The 17,320-nt window shown below is 40.3% G+C and overlaps 2 protein-coding genes across 2 annotated transcripts in view; one reads left to right on the top strand and one right to left on the bottom strand.

The window, feature by feature from the left end:
- Window positions 1–6,217, top strand: part of LOC131228696 (subtilisin-like protease SBT2.4) — a 69,607-nt gene extending 63,390 nt beyond the window's left edge. Inside the window, exons 6-10 of the mRNA XM_058224538.1 lie at window positions 2,182–2,464; window positions 3,603–3,943; window positions 4,463–4,730; window positions 5,049–5,321; window positions 5,702–6,217. Coding sequence (XP_058080521.1) covers window positions 2,182–2,464; window positions 3,603–3,943; window positions 4,463–4,730; window positions 5,049–5,321; window positions 5,702–6,120 — 1,584 coding nt within the window. The 3' untranslated portion in view covers window positions 6,121–6,217. The remainder of the gene's footprint in view (window positions 1–2,181; window positions 2,465–3,602; window positions 3,944–4,462; window positions 4,731–5,048; window positions 5,322–5,701) is intronic.
- A 5,088-nt stretch (window positions 6,218–11,305) lies between these two features.
- LOC131228695 (uncharacterized) lies at window positions 11,306–16,390 on the bottom strand. Its single transcript, XM_058224537.1, has 3 exons — window positions 15,712–16,390; window positions 11,621–11,692; window positions 11,306–11,537 (listed from the first exon to the last, which is right to left on the bottom strand). The coding sequence occupies exons 1-3, from the start codon at window positions 16,315–16,317 to the stop codon at window positions 11,535–11,537; spliced, it is 681 nt and encodes a 226-aa protein (XP_058080520.1). The 5' UTR covers window positions 16,318–16,390; the 3' UTR covers window positions 11,306–11,534.
- Window positions 16,391–17,320: the final 930 nt, after the last annotated feature.

Genomic DNA, 17,320 nt, shown 5'->3' with positions numbered 1-17,320 from the left:
GTTTTTGTTGGGGTTTCAATAACGGTTGCAGAGTGAGTTGTGGAAAGATAAACCCTCGTTTCTCATTCGCTGTGTCAAGTTCATGCCCACCTATCCGAGCATTCTTGTTCAAGTTCCAGTGTGCCGAGACTTGATTGTCCCTTCGTTTGGGTTGTTTGCTTCCAAAAAAAACAACCCACCCAAAAGAAAGGCGAATGGCTATCTCAGCTCCTTGGATGAGGTGGCAAAGACATCTCCCTTGTGGGAAAGGTTCGAATTTCAAGCTTGCTAGCCATTACCTACCAAAAAAATAAAAAACAAAAGCAAAAGCAAAAAAGTTCTCGTGAGAGGAAGGTGCATCTGTTGAATAGTTTTTGCTGGGGTTTCAATCACAATTGCAGAGTGAGTTGGGGAAAGACAAACTCTCTTTTATCTTTCCCTGTATGTCAAGTTCATGTCCACCTATCCAACCATTCCGTCGAAGTTCCAGGGTGCCGAGACTTGATTGTCCCTTCGTTTAGGTTGTTTGCTTCCAAATCCCACTGCTAACACTGTTGGAAGTTCTCTTCAGAATGGTGCTGGCATCAAAATTAAATTCCAACATTCTAGAGCTTGCAAAGGATGGTTGAAGGTCTAAATAATGAGGATAAAGGGTTGTTTAAATTGTCTTCGAAAAAATAGAATTACCAATAGATTTTCGTAAACTCATATTTTGAGGCAGCAAACATAGATTTTAAAAACAAGTTTAGAGCATCCAAACATGGAAAAATGAGGAATGGATCAAACAAAATCTGATTTCAAAATTTAAAAATAAATAAATAAATAATCCCATTAGACACGGACATCTAAATATTAACGGACGCTTATGAAGGCTGTTTGGTTATGTTTTTGTTATTTGATAATGTTTAAAAAATTAAAAAAAAATAAAAAATTGTTTTTGTGAGCTGATGAGAAAGTGTTATGTGGTAGAGCTTGTACTTATTTTAGAGAATGTCAAGGGCATGCAGTAAGAAGAGAGATTGTAGTGAAAATTTGAGGTGTGTATGGCAAACAGGTGTGAGATCTGGATTATTCATCAGGTGGGGACCATTGTGAACAAGCTATGGCCCAAAAGTCAGGCCAGAGAACTCATCATGCAGGCTATATGTGTGCAATAAAAATGAGTAATTCGTTGAAAAAGTACAGACAGCTGTATTCAATATACATGTATTCCACATCAGCAGTTTCGCTGCTGCAAATCTCCTCATATGTATCACCATAATTCTAAAACTCAGTTTTTGACTCAAAACTTGGCTGAGTAACTCACCCAGTCAACTGCCACTTTTTCTCAAAGAAAATCGACGAGCACAAGAGGATTTGAACAGACCTCTTCCATGAGACCAAGGACCTACTACCAGTGCACCAGACACTGCAGCTATGTTTCTTTTATCAATTTATGGGATTTTTACCGCATAATTCATTGGGAATTTGGAATTTATCAAATAGTGCCTCAAGGAACCAAAATTCCCTGGCTGTGCTTTTTGTGAGGAGACATTACACAACTGCCCTCATTTATTGTTTCTTTAAAAAGTGGAGATACAAATTTTGTGGGGCCCACATGGTATGTCTCTAACATCCAACCTGTCCAACAAATGATTATTAGATGAACCAAACATATGGAGGATCCAATCATAAGGTGGGCTAAGCCTTAAAATATAATATACACCACTCAGAGACATCCAAATTCAAGTGTGACCCATCTCATGATTCGATTGGCTAAGCTTTTGGTTCATGTGACCACCATGGTGGCGTGCATATCTTGGACAGGTTGGATGTTATACAGATACCATGTGAGACCTACCATTCTTGACTTTCACCACTTTTTAAAGAAAAAATAGACTCTGGCATTTTTGCACTTCCTCCCTCAAAAAGCATTTCCCTGGAATTTCTAATCGTCCAGGCATTATTTGGTAACATGTCCATTCACGAGGAATTTTGTGGTAAAAACCACTTATTGTATTTACTTTATCTCTTTCCAATAATTTTAAAATTTCTTCCCCCCAACAAATACTTTGAATTATTTATTAAAATATCGAGTTGAGTCTAAGTGCGACCTTTGCACTTGTCATATTTTCCCACATATTCTAAGCAAATTGTATTTCCAGCTTTACATAAAGATGAAAATAAAAGACAAGAGGTTGGTTTTTTGGTAACAATTTACAGGCAGTTAAAGATGGTGTGGATATCATAACTCTCTCCATTGGTCCAGATGAACCTCCAGAAGATACACTTACCTTCTTGAACGTCTTTGACATATTCCTGTTATTTGCCCGAAGAGCTGGAATTTTTGTAGTACAAGCCGCAGGGAATAAGGGCCCAGCTGCCAGCAGTATCGTTTCTTATAGCCCGTGGGCAATGGGTGTTGGCTCTAGCACCACAGACAGAAGTTTCACCACTGAACTTGTCCTTGGTGATGGTCGAAAAATCAGCGGCATTGGGTTATCTGGCAAGTGTTCCCATTCAACATCACTCGCTAAAAACAACAATGCACGTCATGAGCATAGTTGCGTCATTTTTACTCTATGCTTGAAGATTTTAAGGCAGTGTTTGGATGCATAAGTGATTTTTCTTTTAGTTGAGCGGGGCTCAAACCCAAGACATCAATATTGAAACACACCATGTCTCCCCTTGAGTTATGGGCTCAAATCCAATGCACAACTGAATTGAATCGCGAGCATTCACCTCAATCAAGAGGAAATGGCCCAATGGTAATGAAATTGCTAGCCCTACAATGGAAGTAATTGCAATTTGGTCATTTCTACTTAGTTGAACAAACATTCATCACAATTCAATATGATGTTGCATCCAAACGACTTCCTGAAGCAATCCTCATCGTGCTTGGAAGATAAGAATGATATATGCATGTGCATCCATTGGATCCAGTATGTACCAGGCCCTCTTGCAGCCATGATTGCTGTACTGGATCTATCCACTAGTTTTGAACCATGGCAGTCCAAACATCAGGCAGAACCATTGAGTGGTGTAAGTGAACGTGGACTCTTTACATTTCTTTTTCAACTATACAAATTCAACTCCTATGGAGGGTTAGGAGCATCCTTCTTTCTATTGCTTTTTTTTTCCTCTCCACAAGGTTGCTCAAATACATCCCCAACATATTGCAATGTGATACTTCAGGACTTTAGTCTTTGAATCTGTATTGTCTTCCAACAATCTAAACCATTTATACAATGAGACAACTTGATGGTTGACATACAAAAAATAAAATCTCTTGAATTGGAGTATTTCAATCATTTGAAATTTGATTCTTTTGGTTTGCAAATGGACAGTCACATAACCTTTGTGTAATCAAAGGGTTGAAATATTCAATGAGACGAGCTTTTTGGGCATCTCCATGCAAGGGTATCCTTATCACATTAATGGTTTGGGTCATTGAAAAAAAAAAAAAAAAAAAACCCCACAATTCCAACAGATAGAAGTCCCAACGTTCATCATGCTGTATTTGAGCAAACTTCCCTTTCCATTGTCTTTGTTTCCATATGAATATTAGTATAATTCCTTATAAGAGGGATCACTAATGGAAGGTTTCATTGCTTAGGTAACATTCTTCTTCTTCTTCTTCTCAGGACCCACTTTTGGAGAAGGGTTCCTCCAATTCAGGCTCGTATTGGCTAAGGATGCAGTGATTGTAAACGGGAGCTTCCCACCAAGCCCACCATATATTGAAGAGTGCCAAAATCCAGAGGCATTGGATCCTAGATTAGTGCAAGGTAGTGTTGTTATATGCTCATTCTCAGAAGGATTCCTCAACGGAACTTCCACTCTCTCTGCAATCTTCGACACTGCAAAGGCTCTGGGTTTCATGGGTTTTGTGTTTATCGCCAACCCCATGTATGGAGATTTCATTGCACATCCCATTCCATTCTCCCTTCCTGGAATTATGATCCCGAAAATAGCCAATGTCCAGGTCTGGGTTTCTTTCTTTTTTTTCCTCAATATCATTTGTTCCCAGGCGGTTGGTTAATGTTGGAAAATGTTTTAGCCTGATAACTTGTCGTGCACATCCCCGAAACGAGGACAACTATTGAGCTGTTGCAAAGTGAACCAGTCATTGTATGAGATTCGTGCACATGGTTGCAGAGTTGATTCTGGAACATCCATTTGGTGGACCCTACTTTGAATAAACCACACCTGAAGGGAATCATGGCTTTCAATTCAAAGCCTTTGGATGCATGGTGAAAGTCAAAAGGTGTCAATGATCCAGTTTCAGTGTGGAAAAGTCAACCAATCATATTCTAGTGTTTCCATCAATGGTACGCACACCAGTCAGACGGTCCAAAATTGCCGACTGTACAGCAATGTGTAAGTTGGAGTTGCGACAGGCCATAACTGACTGGTATATCATGCAACTAAATGGACATTGCCTCTAACAAAATCCCACCACTTGTTTCTCCTTTTCCTATAGCCAGTCTGCTTTTCTCTCTAGGTCCTTTTGGAGTACTACAACAGTCAAACATATAGGGATGAGAGAGGAGCTGCAGCAAGATTCAATGGAAGAGCATCCATTAAAGAAGGAAGAGTAGCTTCTTTCAGCGAGCAAGCACCCATAGTAAGTAGATTTTCTTCCAGGGGACCAGACATCATAGACAATAACCTCAATCTCGCCGATGTTCTCAAACCTGATATTCTTGCACCTGGAGACCTCATATGGGCAGCTTGGAGCCCAACTAGTGTTGCAGATCCCATCCTCTCAGGTAATAAAAGTCCGCATTTGGATGCACGCAAGTGAATTGTTGTACTCCTTTTTTATTTAAACAACAGAACGTGGCCAAATCATAATGATGCTTCCTCATATGAATTGGCCTTTCAATCCAAGTTGCATTCCTGAAAGTAACATCAGTGAAGTTGCGAGCCTGGAAGCTAATTATAGTTTGGACATGTCCACTTTTTGGAACAATTGTTGCCATTCAAATTTTGATAGTGCATTCAAACACACCCTAAGAACATCAGTATCACCTATGCATGCCAAATGACATGCGAGGTATTGATTTGGGTTTAAATGGGTGTTGTAGGATACCGTTTCGCTTTACTGTCTGGCACTAGCATGGCGACACCTCATGTAGCAGGAATTGCAGCGCTGATAAAACAATCCCATCCATCCTGGACTCCATCCATGATTGCCTCAGCCATCTCCACCACAGCATCCACATTTGACAACCGCGGAGAGCCCATCATGGCAGAAGGGTCCAATCTCACTCAGCTGTATCCATCAACTCCTCATGATCATGGGGCTGGCCTCATAAATCCATCTCGTGCACTTGATCCAGGCCTAGTCTTTTCATCAGGTAACCCACAAACACAAACAGATGTCATCAAAGCCAGATTTATCTACTGGGTAATACCACAGGTGGTCATGGTTCAAAATTCATGATGAATAGATAATCCTAACCATATGTCAAATTTTCAAGTTGCATGTGGACCGTTGAATGTTTTATTTCAACCATCCATTTCAAAAAGCTCTAAATTATCTGTTAAGCATCATATTTGTACCATTGCCCATCCACTACAGTAGCAAAATATGGATGGTTCAGGCCAGATCATTTCGCCATGGCTGCATATGGGCCCCATTTTGTAGCACATGACTGGCATGCAAAACTACCCGGTTTTTTCCCTTCCCACCTTTGAATTTCTTATGTAATTCACCCTCATACTTTCTTCTAAGTAGGATTTGAAGACTACATAAGCTTCTTGTGCTCCTTGCCCAACATGGATCCTGCAACAGTCCGGACCACTACCGGAAAAACATGCGACTTTCCAATTCCGAACCAACCAGCAGACCTCAACCTACCTTCCATAACCATATCAGCCTTGACTGGAAGCCAAACGACAAAGCGAGCAGTCACAAATGTAGCGAGCAAGCCGGAGACATACCTGTGCTCCATTCTACAACCAGGAGGGGTTGAGGTCACTGTGAATCCACCTTGGTTCATAATAGCTCCGGCTGAAACACAAGATCTAGAAATCAAGCTCAATGTCACCCAAGCAGCGGATGGTTTCAGCTTTGGCAAGATTGTTCTGACAGGTTCTTTGGATCATATTGTGAGAATACCATTGTCGGTATTTCCAATTTCGGTGGCTAATTAGAAATCAGAAATGGAGAGCAAAATGCAAGAAGCATACGACTTTACCCTTTTATAAGCAAACTAATGAAAGAAGAATTAGTACAACATGGTTCGAGATAGTTCAAGTGCTTATTTACCAGGAAGATCTTTATGATCCTCTGCCCAAAAATATGTCCAGTATTATCAGGAAGAAGTTCCTACAAGTGGGGCCAGTGGCGATCTTAATTGTTTATCTGAAGGATGGCATTGCACATGGATCCTACCCAAAAAATCTCCCAGATGGAAATCCTATGTTCCTTACCCTTTTACAAATGGCCTGCAATTGCAAAAGATCAAAGATTTGGATGCTAGGATCTTCCAATCTGGGAGATTTGGGATAGATATTCGATGGAGGGACCTAGAAGATGAACCGTTTGGATAACAAAAATGTCGGCCCTACATGAATTTGAGGCATCAAGATTAAATGCATATCATAAAGCCCAAGGATCATAAAATATGCCTAACATTGGACCAACAACTAAGTCAACCGAACTGAATGGTGGCACATGGCACATTTGGGATGCTTGAAGATCAACAGTAACACGTATAGGACACATGAAGCTTAATGGTGGCAAATGTGGCACATGTGGAGCACTTGAAACTATATGGTGGCACATGTGGCACATGTGGCACAAGTGACACATTTGACATGTGAACACTTGAACCTAATGTTGGCACATGTGCACATCGGCACAGTGGCACATGTGGCACATGTGGCATGTGGTCATAGACTCACATGTGATACATATGGAGTAATTGAAGATGAACAATGGCACATGTAGGTGCTTTGCATATGTAGGGCATCATAGATGGTGGCACTTGCGGCACAATAAAAGATGGACAGTGGAACGTTGGCACTGTGGACGCTTTCCAAATATGGGTTGCAAGCAAAGATGGAGGTGGGACATGTGGCACATTGGCACATGTAGTATAGTGGCACGTGTTTAGCACAGCATCAATGGTAGAAGATTGGCATGTGGCATGCATTAGGTTCTTTGCACATGGGGCGCGAGCAAGGATGGATGTTCGCACATGTGCAGCACAACAGAACACGGATATGGAACATTAGCACACGTGGCATAGTGGCACATGTGCGACAAAACAAAACATGGACAGTGGAACATTGGCACATGTGAGACGATTGAAGATGGATAGTCGCAAATTCGAGTTTAACTCTTGAGAAACTCATTTTCCTTCCATCTTGGGTAAATGCCTTTCTTAGGGTAGATGTGGAAAATTTAATTTGTTGATTTTCCAACAAAAAAGTGCATTTCCCACAAATTTCCTCAAAGAAAGGCTTCACAAACAGTGAAAAGTTCGTTTCATGGGAAATGGTATTCCCTTTCCTTTCACTACCTTTCAATGGATCTAAAGAACCCCTAGATAAAACTTACGCAAGAGCATAGCTAGGTGGCAGGAATACTATTTTGGCTAGCTATCAACCCATTGCCATGTGGCAGAAATAGTATTTCCATTAGTTTGAGACATCACTAACTAACCTCTATTTTGACAGTTTTTGTGATGTTCTATGGGATTTATGGAAGGTTATTTTTGTCATTTTCTAGTATAATTAGTGATGAATAAGGTAATTAGTTAGAGAAGTTGATGTAGGACAGACCTCTTAACATGAAGACTGAACGCCTTCCACTGATGTTCACCCAGAAAGGACTATTGCAGCTGAAGAGGGTTAAAGAGGGGTTGCTGGAGGTGATAAAGTAAGGGTGGAATGAAGGGTTTAAAGGGGTAATAGGGAAATGTTTATGGAGAAGATTTTAGAGCTTGTAGTTAACGGCTGGATAGTAACTTATGAGAGGTAAAACTGAAGAGGAAAACAATAACTAGAAATAGGGAAAAAAGAGAGTAAAATAGTGAAGGATATACCTTCGAGTCTCACTAAGATTTTCTAGAAGTCTCACCTAGAAGAATTTAAAGGAGTCTCGCCATTAAACCATTCATTCAATCTCAAATCTAAAATGGCTTACAATAATATGGACTACTCTTTTATAGACTTAATAGAACTTTCCTACATCAACTCAAGGACTTGGGAAAACTAAAAGTCACTCTAATTTCAAGGAGAATTAATAACTAAAGCCTTATTCCAAAGAAACAACAATTCCTTAAGAGCATCTTTCTAGAACTCTACTTTCAAAACAAAGACACTTTGACTTCCAAGAGAATAAAACAACTTCTAATTAAGATATAAACCTTCTAAAACATCGTTTGAATGACCTGTCTATGAGTCTTTTGGACAGTCATGGGCCTTCTTGGACTTGTGGCAATAAGTCTTAAAGCTTATGGCCTTGTCTTCATCAATGGAGTCCACATCATTCTCGTATCTCAATAGTTTTCTCTCCTGCTCTAAACTTTAAAGGGTTGATCCCCGTAAATCAGCTCCATCGACATAGAAGATTGGTACATCTCATGAAGATCTGGCTTGATCTTTTGGAAGTCCATTGTCATAATCCATGTACTTTCCAAAAGTGATTTACCTTTCCACTTCAATAGGAACTTTTGGTACCCACCAAATCGAGTCGAGACAATTTGATCCTCAAGAACAAACTTGATTTCTTGTTAGGCTTAGCCTTGCACGAAAGGTATCCGGATGGCTAACCCTCCACCTGCTTCATCATTATGGGGGCTAGAACAAATGGAAAATCTTCACATTAAAGATAGGGCTGATACACAATTCCTAAGGAAGCTATAACAAATAAGCATTCTCGCCCAACGGCTTCAAACTTGGAACGGTCCCGCCTTTTTAAAGTGAAGTTTTTGATAAGTACCGAAAGGAAACCTCTCTGGTCAAAGACAAACCATACCCAAGTCGCCTTCTTTGAATTGAGCGAACCTCATATGTGTATCGGCATCTCTCTTAGAGCCTTCATTGCTAATTGCAATCCAATTTCTTACCTCGTCTTATATTTCCTAATCCTAGATATGTTGAGCAAAAGAACCGCCATCTTCACTAATACGAGAACTGATAAGCAATGGCACAAGATCCACAAGATGTCTAGGCTTCAAACCAAAAGCAATTTCAAAGGGAGAATGACCAATTGTTCGATTAATAGAGCTACTAAAGGCAAACTCTACTTGTGGTAAGATGTTGTCCCAATTTGCCACGTGGTCACTTACTAAGCACTGCAATAGGTCACCAACGCTATGGTTAACAACTTTTGTTTGACCATCAGTTTGGGGGTGAAATGTGCTTAAATATTTCAGCCAAGTACCTAATTTGACCCACAATGTCTTCCAAAAGTAACTCATGAATTCTACGTATCGGTCGGAAACAACAGATTTGGGAAGACTGTAAAATCAAACCACCTCTCAAAAGGGCAAACCAGCCACATAAGAAGAATCAAAAGCCTTTTTAGAAGGTATAAAATGAGCCATCTTGGAGAATCGATCAACCACCACAAAGACATAATCAAATCCCCTTTTTGTTCGTGCTAGTCCAAGCACAAAATTCATGCTTACACCTTCTCATGGCTTTTCTAGAATCGGTAGCAAAGTATACAAACCTATATTCTTCTTTGAAACTTTTCCCAATTGGCAAGCCCAACATTGTTCAACTACTTTCCACACATCTCACTTCAAACTGGGACAAAAAAATCGATCATCTACCAATGCAATAGCCTTGTCACGGCCAAAGTGTCCACCCAAACCACTTCCATTTAGCTCCCATATTACACGATCTTGTAAGGAGGTTCATGGCAAACATAGAAGAGTCTTGTAGAATAAGTACCCATCCAAATCTGAAAATCAGAATGTTAGTTGCCTGAACCGTCACGAAGGGTGGGGTAAATAGTATCAAAATATGCATCATTATCATAACAACGCTTCAGCTCCTCAAACCCAATAGTAGTGACGGATATCTTTACCAAGAGGAGGGCCTTTCCACTAACTGCATCAGCTACTTTATTATTGACTCCCGCCTGGTGCTTCAAATGGAAGGTGAATTCTTGGACATAACTACTCCACTTTGCAAGTCGAGAACTAAGCTTTTTTTATGAGTTGAGATAAAGCAATGCCTCACAATCAGAGTATAGGACAAATTCTCGATGAATGAGATGGTGCCACCAATGCTTGAGAGCTTTTACCATGGCATAGAGCTCGACATCATAAGTACCTCTTCTTGGCATTGTTGAGCTTTTCAGTAAAAATAGGCCACAAGATGTCCTTCTTGGCGAAGGATAGCTCCTATACCCACATGTGAAGCATCACATGCAATCTGAAAGATTTTCTCAAAATCCAGTAATAGTAGAATTGGGGCTTTCACCATCTTGCACTTGATTTTTTCAAATGCATTGCTTGCCACCTTGGTCCAAGTAAACTGACCACATTTCATATACTTCGTGATAGGCACCATGATAGTGCTGAAATTTCGAATAAAATGTTAGTAGAAGGTGGGCTAATCCATGGAAACTCCACACTTCATGGACATTCGAAGCTGTTGGCCAATCAACAATGGCCCTTATCTTTTCTGGGCCCACTTTTGCACCTTTTAGAGAGACAACAAAACCCAAACATGCAACATTGGGACTCAAAAGGTACACTTTTTTCAGCCCTAAGAACTTGCATCACTTGCCTAAAGTGTCCCTCATGGACCAAATAAGATTGATTGTAAATAAAAATATCAGCAAAATATACTATGACAAATTTCCCAATGAAAAGGATGTACTTGGTATCAGAGATCACCATGGTGAGAATCTATATGGGGGATAGATTTATGTTCCTTGCTGCAACCAAACAGAATCGTCTTCCACTAGAAAAAGGCAAAAACCCCTCTACAGCGAAAACACGGCAGCTTCCTTTCTTCAGCAAGAGGCAACATGTCTAAGGAAAGCTTTGGAACCAAGGAAGATGATATCAGCATATCCTTTGGGGTTCCCAAAGATCATGGCCGACATTACATGGTCATGGGTAACTATCAAAGTTTCCCTAGTCTTCCTTCAACTGTTCCTATGTAGCAATAGCCCAATCTTTCAAATGTATAAAAACCCAAACCCCAAAATTCCAATCCACCCTCTACAACTTGGATCAATAAGTCCAACCAAGAAAAGAAAAATGGGTTTGTACCTAGAGCTCGATGGTAGACAAAAATGCATTTCAACACTGAGGTCTCAGGTTTGAGCCAAACTAACCGAAAAAAGAAAACAATAATATACATGACAGGCTCCACAATGACTCTTATACCAATTTCATTATAAATTTTGAAGCACCATAAGATTACATAATGAGTTGGCATGTTCATCACAATATTATGTTACAAGGGCATCCAGTCATCCACCCATGCAATTTCACTCCACACAGAATAAACGGGGTAAGGCATATGAACTTTACTTTGTAGGGACGCCACTGTGACGTGTGATCAACCCATGTCCACAGCCTGTGAGATAACCATCACTGATTACAGCAAAACCAGTTCAAATGTTAGAAATGGAGCTACAAGACATGATGACTTTCCTCAATGACTGTGTATGACTCACCTCCGGGTAGCAATCTTGACGAACGATAGTCTGGTTGTCCGTGTTCACGTATACCTCACAACTCACTTTTGTCTGACAACAAAGACAAAAATCAAAGGACCAGTTATTAAAAGATACACTGTAAAACCAAGTTCAAAATCATTAACAGATTGCAACTACATAAATTTTTAATGTAAACAAAGACATTGTGAACAGACAAATAGTTGAGAATCCAGATAGATCTATATATTCACCACAGGTCCTCAAAGACCAATGAAAGATTAGCAGCAGCTCACAGCAAATTGAGAGGCAAAAAACTACAATGCTGACAGCATACATCATTAATAAGCATCATTGCTATTGTATGTGGAAAATGCAAAGCCGACAAACAGACAGTGATCTAGGCAATGTTTTAAATATCAACGATATCGGCTGATATTCCGACGATATATCTTGTATGCCACCCGTGCAATACAAAACGCATTGGTGGTGCCAATATATCCTACATGTTTGATCCAGTGAACATTTTCAATTTATGATCCTTTTTTTGTTGAAATTATGTTAAATCAGTGTCAAATGGTTACAAATCCATCAGTTCTTCATGTTTTGCACAAAAAATCATGAAGTTGGAGCTTTGATTTCGATATCCATTGGTTCTCCATGTTCTCCATGTTTTTTTTTCAAAATTTTCCTTCAGCTAACAGTCAATTGAGACTAATTTCGAAGTATTTAGGAGTATTCGATGAAATGATCACCACATACACTCTAATTTCGAAATTTGAGTGTAGGTGGTCTGATTTAGGAAATTTTCAAAAATTTTCAACTTCTCCCAAATTGCTTGCAAAGTTGCACACCAAAATGAAATCAAGCATGTATGAGGGTTGATATACTGATTTGTTAAGTCTTTGTCAATTTTAAAAAAATAAAATTCATTTTTTAATTAAAAATTAATTTAAAAATATTAAAATATTATTATTTTTCTAAATTTCCCTTCAACCAGCCAACAATTAAAACTAATTTCAAATTATTTAGGAGTGTTTGATGAAATGATTATCACATACACTCTAAATGTTATCCATTCAATTTGAATATAGTTGCATTAGTTCAGTCGGACAGCGCATAGCTTAGAACCCTATATAAAGGAAACCTATTATATGCACTTCTTTTTTGAGATGTTATGATTTAAAAGTGTATATTAAAGTTTTTTTAAATAATCCCTGAAGTTTCATTGAAAAATTCAACCATTTTTCTAATGTTTCCCCATGTTTCCCAAAAAGTGTGATAAATTAACCGATACAAATGATATATCCCGTGCGATAACCAATATGTATCTATATCCCAAGGATATGATACGTAACATGATACCAATATTTCGAATACTGGATCTAAGTAGGGAATTTCAATATCAAAACTGCACATGCAATAGGCACATAGAATGTGATTACTATGGTAACATGTCAGGGTCACATGCAACACTTAGCTGCTTGAAGCGATAAGTAAAACAAGTATGGTTGCAACTAGACTGGTGCACATGAACAGGTTGTTGCCTAGGCTCGCCTAAACGCCTAAGGCTGCACACAGCTCACCTTTAACTACACCTGTCAATGAGGGTTGGAAAGGTGCAGTCAATAAATCTAGTAATTTTGGATCTGTCATGGGATTCCTTCATGACCTTCATCAGATCATGACGAGCGTCGGGGATTGTGCTAAAAGATAAATTTGAAAAGAGTATAAATGTTAATCTCTCCAAATCCTCTCATGTAAGCCTTTGTTCCCTATTTCTTTGGTTAGTGACCTACATCCATTTCCTATAGTTTGCTTCCAATTAATCACATGGCCTCTAAACTTCCTACTTCTCCAGATACATCTCCCGCCACCAAACCTGCAGCATTCACCTATCTATTTGCCGCTTCACTCACTACTGCAGACACTGCTGAATGGGGTTGTTACCATTAGTGTACTCCATTTGTACTTATATCATCATCATCATCATTATCATCACCATTATCATCTAAGCCTTATTCCAACTAGCTAGGATTGGCTACATGAGTCCTTTTCCACAATTTCACTCTATCAAGGACCATAAATAGATCATCAAGTCCTTATTACAACCTCCACATATTCACCCCTATTATCGTCATACCCTGTTACGACCAATCAGAGGGAGTTACGTGTGATCTGTATGGATAAGCATGGTACATTCGAAGATCTGCAAATATGTGTGAAGGAGATTTCTCAATAAATGTAGCTAGGACGTATCAAGTGGTGTCGTGTGTTGCTAAAGCAGCCGATGGAGAAACGATCATGCTCAAACGGTTACATGACAGGTGGAGAGATGAGAAGCAAAGGAAGCAAGAACGTGGGAAGCATCCAGGAGACAGTAATGGAGAACAGTTATGGTAACCGTCGACACGTGAGAAGGATTCGGAATGGCTAGATCAAAGCTATAAATAACAAAGCAAATCAAGATGGAAAATCGTCTCATACCAACCCAAACAAACCAAATCTATCTTTCAATTACCGGTCCATTTACATTCCATAGTGTAATCCTTTACTTTTCTTGCCAAGTAAATTACATTTCTTAGTGTAATTTTTTACTTTTAGCCTGTTGTTTACATTCCTTAGTGTAATTTGTAGTAGTAAGCAAGTAGCTGGTAAGAATTAGCTGTAATTCGAGTTTACGCTAGCACGTTGGGCTCAGTTCATCCATCGAAAGAGTATTCCACGGCTGTTATTCATGATCGACTGTAAGAATCTCTTTCTCGTTTCATTTTGTCTGTATTGAAAAGTCCTTTCGTACGAAAGGCAAAGGAATAACCTATCATCAAAGGACGAACCCACCCTCTAAATATCGCCTGATACAATTTTACACACTGAGCGAGTGGCTAAATAGGTGACCAATCTTTTTAGATCTTAGTCATACACTACATGTTTGCCTATCTCGGCGCTTGGGGTCATTGTTGTTCGGTTTGAATTGGAGCCACAAATTCAATTCTGGCACGCCCACGCACTCAGTGTAGAAAACAACAGCAAACACCACCCACATACTTTTGGGTGTTCCCTTGCCCTTTTAGAGCCTCTAACTTATACCAACTCGCTCCTAACCAGCACAGTTCTTGGTCTCCTTTGCACATGACCAAACCATCCAAATCTATTTTCCCTAATCTTATTAACTATTGGTGCCACTCCTAAGTTCCCTGACATGCATTCATTTGTAATTTTATCCTTCCTCATCTTGCCACTCATTGATCTCAACATCCTCAATTCGGCTACACTCATCCTATGAAAATGTTGTTCCTTAACTACCCAACATTTTGTCCCATAAACCATGGCTAGTCTATAGCTATCTTATAAAATTTCCCTTTTAGTTTGAGTCGTACACGATGATCAAGCTAAAAAATGCTGAAGGGTTCCTTGGTATGATTTCCAGACCCAATATAGTCAGAATTTGTACTAATATGGTGAAATTTAAATTTTAAAAATAAAAACAAGGGTTTTAGTTGAACATCTGAAGGGAATCCCTTCTTATGATTTTCCAGACCCAATATAATCAGAATATCCCATAAAAAATCAATCCTGCTCAAAGAATAACATGAATCTACCACAACCCATCACCCCAGAAAGATAATTTTGTTTCAGAGATCCACTTTTCCTCTGTCTTTCACATAGGGGACGTTTGGATGCCTGTAAATGGGGCTAACTGTAAATGATTTACAGGTAAATGGTTTAAAGTCTGTGTTTGGATGATGAAAAATGCCTGAAAAATGGTTTACAACTTTCAGCCCCATTTGATTTACACAGGCAAAAAGCTAGGATTTCATTTACAGCCTAACAGCTATAAATTGAAAGATCAGCCCTCCATTTAAAACACAAATAGTTTTATTTACCTGTAAATCATTACAGCTAACAGCCAAACAAGACAGGCTATAAATGATTTACACCTTACCACTTAAACCATTTACAGACATCCAAACGACCCTTTAATCTCCTACCCTTTCCCTTTTTCCAATCGATCACCCGCTTCCTATTCAAATAAAACTGCCATTCTATCCTAGAGACTGAGAAAAGGTAAATAATAAGGGGAGGCCAAAAAAAAAGTTCGAAGCACACACCTGGATCGGGAAGTCAAAGAAAAGAAGTCCAAGCTGACCCTGGATCTCAGTCACCGTATCAAACGGGATCGACCCTCTCGCCATATCCTCGATCAGGTAGAGAACGTCGTGGAGGATCTCAACGCCATCAAGCTGGAGTGTGGCATTGACGTAGGAGGAACCCCTGGCACGGATGTGGCCCCCGGCAGACGTGACGTAGCCGAGCTGGCGACCGCGGTAGCCGATGGAGACGAGGATCGAGCCGTAATCGAGTGAGAGGAAGTCCTTGTTACGGACCTTGACAGTGAGATCGAGTGAGACGTCGATGGAAAGGGAAGGGAGGATTGAGGAGGAAGATTTGTGGGTGGAGAAGGAGATGTGTTCAAGGCGGAGGCGGGAGAGATGAAGGTCTGGTTGGGAAGGCCAGAAGAAGAAGAGAGCGAGCGCGAGGAGAGAGATGGGAAGGAGAATGGATAAAGAGAAGGAGCGGACACGACGACAGATGGCGCGAGAGCGGGAAAAGTAAGGAGGAGGATAGTAAGAAGGGAGGATTATGTAATTGTTGCTGGTGATTGGGATGGGATGGTGAGATTGTGGTGGCGGTGCGGTTTCTGTCATTCTACCCATCTTTCCAGTCTTCGACCTCACCAACCCCCACGGGCAGCTAAATTTGCATTTGTTGAGTTGAAGGTAAGGAAAAAGCTCCGATTTTCAAGGGCGCGACTTGACTTGTACCTAGAGACTTGCGATGGAGTTAGTACATCACCGTGGGGCCCACCACCTATATGTATTTGTTGTATATCTACGCCGTCCATCCGCTTTTCCAAGTCATTTTATTTCATAAGCCTAAGATTTATACAGAGATACAAAACTCAGATGGATCACACCGCAGGAAACAGTGATCATTGAACGCTCACCATTAAAAACTTCTTAAGCCCCACTGTATTGATTATTTTCCATCTAACTGGATAAGGTAAAACATAAATATCAGCTTGATCGAAAACTTTTGTGGCCCACAAGAAGGACCGGCCGTGGCTGCCTGAGTTGGGACCGAGTTCTGACCGGTGTGGTCACCCTGGGAGCGAGTCCTAATGGGGTGGGTTGATGGCAAATGCTGGTGGAGTGGTGGCTATGCGTTTACAGAAGCTGAGTCACCAGTTTTAAACTCAGTCGGCGGTGTACAGTCACCCAGTCCTGCTGCCTGTGGCAGGTGACTGATCGGAAGGGTAGGTTGCCAGATCTCTGGGCCGGACACAGATCGAGTCTAACTTGGGCTGCATGAACCGGTGGGGAGCTATCATCGGACCTTCTTCGGTTACCACACCTAACCAGGTAAACCCATTTTTCAACTATCTCAGTCATTACTCGAACTGGACGGCCTCTGAGTTATTTAGTTATTTTTGGGTCTAGCCTGCCATCCAGTCACCCAGTCAGAAACTCTGTTTTCTTCCCTACTCTTGAGATGAATTCCGATCGAGTGTGGGCCTAATGAACTCAAGTCAAATCTGCCCCGGCCTTCCTTGTCACCAGTTGAAAGATAAACTCAATCTGAATTAGGCCTAAATAGCTTAGGTAATGCGAGTTGACTCTGTAAACCACTAAACTTTTTAATATAAATTTGAGTCGTGTG

The sequence above is a fragment of the Magnolia sinica genome, chromosome 16 (assembly GCF_029962835.1).
Source record: "Magnolia sinica isolate HGM2019 chromosome 16, MsV1, whole genome shotgun sequence".
NCBI lineage: Eukaryota > Viridiplantae > Streptophyta > Magnoliopsida > Magnoliales > Magnoliaceae > Magnolia > Magnolia sinica.
The sequence above is the reverse complement of the archived record's forward strand: the minus strand, read 5'-3'. Positions and strand labels throughout refer to the sequence as shown.